The sequence below is a fragment of the Etheostoma cragini genome, chromosome 22 (genome assembly GCF_013103735.1).
Source record: "Etheostoma cragini isolate CJK2018 chromosome 22, CSU_Ecrag_1.0, whole genome shotgun sequence".
NCBI classification, from domain to species: Eukaryota; Metazoa; Chordata; class Actinopteri; order Perciformes; family Percidae; genus Etheostoma; species Etheostoma cragini.
The window spans coordinates 3337198-3341048 of record NC_048428.1 but is presented as its reverse complement, the minus strand read 5'-3'; the positions used below and the strand labels follow the sequence as shown (position 1 = coordinate 3341048).

The window sequence follows — 3851 nt, the reverse complement described above, 5'->3', positions numbered from 1 at the left end:
ACACACACACACACACACACACACACACACACACACACACAAACGTGCACATGGTCTTACTCTCTGTAGCATGCTGAAGTAAATGCACTGGTTGCCCTGAAGAGAAGTTTGCTTTCATTGTTTAATGACTCTACTATTCCCCACTAATGTTTTACATATGAGATAGAGATTGCTCCCATTTGAAGAGAAAAAGAGAGAGCAGACATCCATCTTTCTTTCACTGACTCACTTGCTGCCTTTTCATTCCCACTCAAATCTTTTACGCTCAGTCATTTTCGATCTGATTTCCTCAGACAACTCAATTACGTTGGCCGGGGCCCATTTGTTTTCGAACAAAATATTAGGGAATGGAGTTTATGAGTCATAAGAAACATCTTTCAACTCGATCCTATTAGTCACCTTGTTTCTTGACGGCTTCTCGCAAAATGTCCTTTTTGTCCAGCCTCTGAGTACAGAAAGAAAACAGAGCAACACATGTTTGCGCAGGACACGGTGTACACTTACAGTACAGACCTCACACAGAACACACGCACACACACACACACATACCTCCTGCGCCTGTCCGTTCGGCTAGATTTCAATAAATCCTCATTGACCCCTGAGAACTCTGCAAAGCTAACCTTTTATTTTCTTCTTCTACTTTCAGAAACCACAGACCATGGATCAAGTAAATGTGACAAGTGAGTGGACTTTCTTTTACCTTGCAACCGAGATCAAATCCTCTATTTTCATTCATTAAAAGCTGAACTTGACCTCTAACTCCTCGCTCTCTGTTTTGTTCTTTCCTGTGCATGTTTGCGTTTTCTTCTGATCGTCAGCGGCAGCGGTGGCGTCGGAAGTGCGCAAAAGGAGAGGGTGAAGGGCAAAGACGAGACATACTGGAGAGAGATCAACGCCGCTATGGCCTTGACCAACTTGGCGCAAGGGAAGGACAGCACCTCCGGGACCACCAGCTGCATCATCCAGAAGTCCTCCCACATAGCAGAGATCAAGACTGTCAAAGTGCCTCTAATGCAGAAATATTAGCCCTGACGTCGTTCTCCCATCTCTTTATGCAAACCAGCAAACATTCCTGTTTCAGCAAAACTCGCCAGAGTCCAAATAAACTCTGGCAGCAGTGGAAAGAGAAGAGGGTTGGGGGGGGGGAGGTTTGGTTGTTATTGGTGTCTTATAAAGTGCGAACGAGGCCATGACCATCATTTTCTTTGCTGGGTTGACAGACAAATGTCGGTGAGTTTCACTGCAGTATTTCCTAAAACAAGACACTTTTGTAACGTTAACTTATTTTTGGATGATTTTTTTTATTTCATTTTTTTTATGCTACGAAAATTTGTATTTTGCCAAAAGTGCCTTTGTTGTTTAGACAAATAAAGCCGACTTTGGTCAATGCAAAGTGCGGATACTGAGGTGCCTCTCACTCTTCGGGATTTGTTTTGTGAATGAAATCCATAACAGCCTGTGCCTTAAGGACTGAATGAGCTCACCATCTGAGGCACTGATGAACTCAAATAGCGCACACACACACACAAACAGACACACACACACACACACACTCCTTAGAAAACACCCAGCAGTAACTCCCTGAAGGTATTGTGCTTATTTTGGCTGGAGTCTTCATTTTGACTGTTAACCAAACGCTGTTTTGTCTCAGTCAGCCTCTCGTTGCCGGCAGCTCAACAATAACTGTTGGATATGTACAGTAGATAAGCTGCCCCTAACATGAGCAGCAGATCTCCAAGCAGTCTCCGCCTTGTCCACATGTCGGCCTTGGATTTCATTACCCAGCGAAGGATTCCTTTCTTATCGGGGCTGTTGGTTGCTGAAACGTGCCCAAACGCTCAGCTGTGCCCAATATCTGTCCCAACAGAAGTATGCCATGTCCTAAAAGGGATGTATTTTGCTTTGCATTATCAGTGTTACCTATTTTTTTTTTTTTTTACATGTTTGTGCTCAGAACAAGATGGTCTGGAGTGAAAAAAAAAGCCACCACCAGCTCCCCGCACTCTTTTGGTCCTCAGCCCTCTCAGCTGTTTAGCATTATATTCAAATTGCTGTTTACAAGAAGCAAGAGGATGGACTTAAAGGTTTGACTTTCCACCCTCGCTTTTTTTTACTCTTCAAAAATACTTTGAGTATTATCTATTTGTCGGCCAAGCAAGTGTTCGAAGTATTTGTCATTGTCATATGTGTTTTTTTTAACAGAACTTTGTACTTGGTTTCACTTAAACATACCGCCTTAAGAGCTTCTTTTGTCATCCAATGGAAAGAATCTCTTTTCCAGAAAGGACTTATGTATGTTATAAACGATGCCAAGTTCACAAACTGGGGAAATCGAGTTGGACTTACGGGAGAAACTGAAGTTGTCTCTGTATGCTGACTTTTTAATCTGATGTATATGTCTTTAAGGTACTGTTTTCGTGTGCCAAAATGTGCACTCCTTCATAAATTGTGCTGTTTTTTTCATTTCTTTAACAAACACAAACTGCGTTTATGGTCAAGGACTTTGAGAGGGAGTGAAGTTGCACAAAGTGACTTTTTGACCTTTTATGTCTTGAATGTGCAAACTGTAAAAAGAAAGAAAGTTGCATTCATAGTTATTGGTTTTCAGTCAGAAAACACAGCCTCAATTGATGGTGCATTTACATAAAGGTGAAAAGAAGTAAAAGAAATGAAGTTCAAGCCTATGTTATTCCTGTTAGCCTTCCTATGGAGGTATAATGAATCCCCAATCCCCCAATCCCCAGGCACTATTTGCTTATGCAGTGGGGGTCGTGGGCTCCCACATGTGTTTTTTATACACCTGATGCAGGCAGGGTAGCTGCGGGGCAGTGCGGGGCCCGCTCCTTGTGTTTCTAATCGCACCTCTGAACCTCTGGACCACTCGCAACCCTCACACCTCACACGATACCCGCTTTCTGGGAAAAGAAAGAGCGAGAGCAGGAGGCTTCAGAGACAACAGAGAGCCTTTGTTGTTCCTCTACCTGCAGTCACTCCGCAACGACGACGCGAGTTCTAACAAAAGGGGTTTCCACGGCCAAGACTTCGGTACTGTACATGCCTTTTTTTTCCCAGCACAACCCCTACTTCCACAACCATGCTGACAAATGGAAAGCGATGGTATGTATTAAAGCCTATAAATTATTATCGCACACTTTGTAAAAACAAAGTGGTGACCATAGTTTGTTTTTTTATTGTTAAGTTATATAAATTGAGATTTTTGTTTTGTTTGTTTTGATAGAGACTGGATTTTCAATCCAATGACCAAATGCATATCTCCATGTATTGTCCGAGTTGCTCTCATGTAAAATTTCTTTTATAACAACGGTTGGTCAAAGCAAATAATGAATGAATAAACCTCTGAATGAAATGAAAAACATCTTGTGTTTGTTCATTTGTTGATGTTCATTTTGGTTCCTTTAGTGCATAGACATTTTTGGGGTTTGCATGGAGACAGCAAAGGAAGCAGTGAACAACATTGACAAATCATCTTATAAATGGCTAACGTGTTGCAATTTTAAACATCCCCTTAGATATGGATCAACGTTAGCATTTATTTGGAACATTGTTTGTGTCTACTTGACATCTATGAGGGCATTGACTCTCCTTTTTGCTCTGTTTTCGTCTCCATCAACTACTTTGAAAAGTAGCTCTTTAACTGCTTAATGCTCCATTGGCAGTGCCCAGTAGGGGACTGGCACCTCTCCAGCTACCAGTCCACATTCAGTACTTTGGTCCTTATGGGGACTGACCCATCTCCCTACAGACTAAACTACTGCCTGAAGTCCAAAACAGCACATTTTCACATCAAAACAATTAGCACAGGATGCTAAAACACTGTAGAGTTGAGAACT

General features: G+C 42.1%; 1 protein-coding gene across 2 annotated transcripts in view; it reads left to right on the top strand.

Moving 5' to 3' along the window:
* Positions 1–1847, top strand: part of mkxa (mohawk homeobox a) — a 25168-nt gene extending 23321 nt beyond the window's left edge. For both annotated transcript variants that reach the window (XM_034862444.1, XM_034862443.1), the window contains 2 exons: positions 647–680; positions 819–1847. In XM_034862444.1, coding sequence (XP_034718335.1) covers positions 647–680; positions 819–1026 — 242 coding nt within the window. In that variant the 3' untranslated portion in view covers positions 1027–1847. The remainder of the gene's footprint in view (positions 1–646; positions 681–818) is intronic.
* Positions 1848–3851: the final 2004 nt, after the last annotated feature.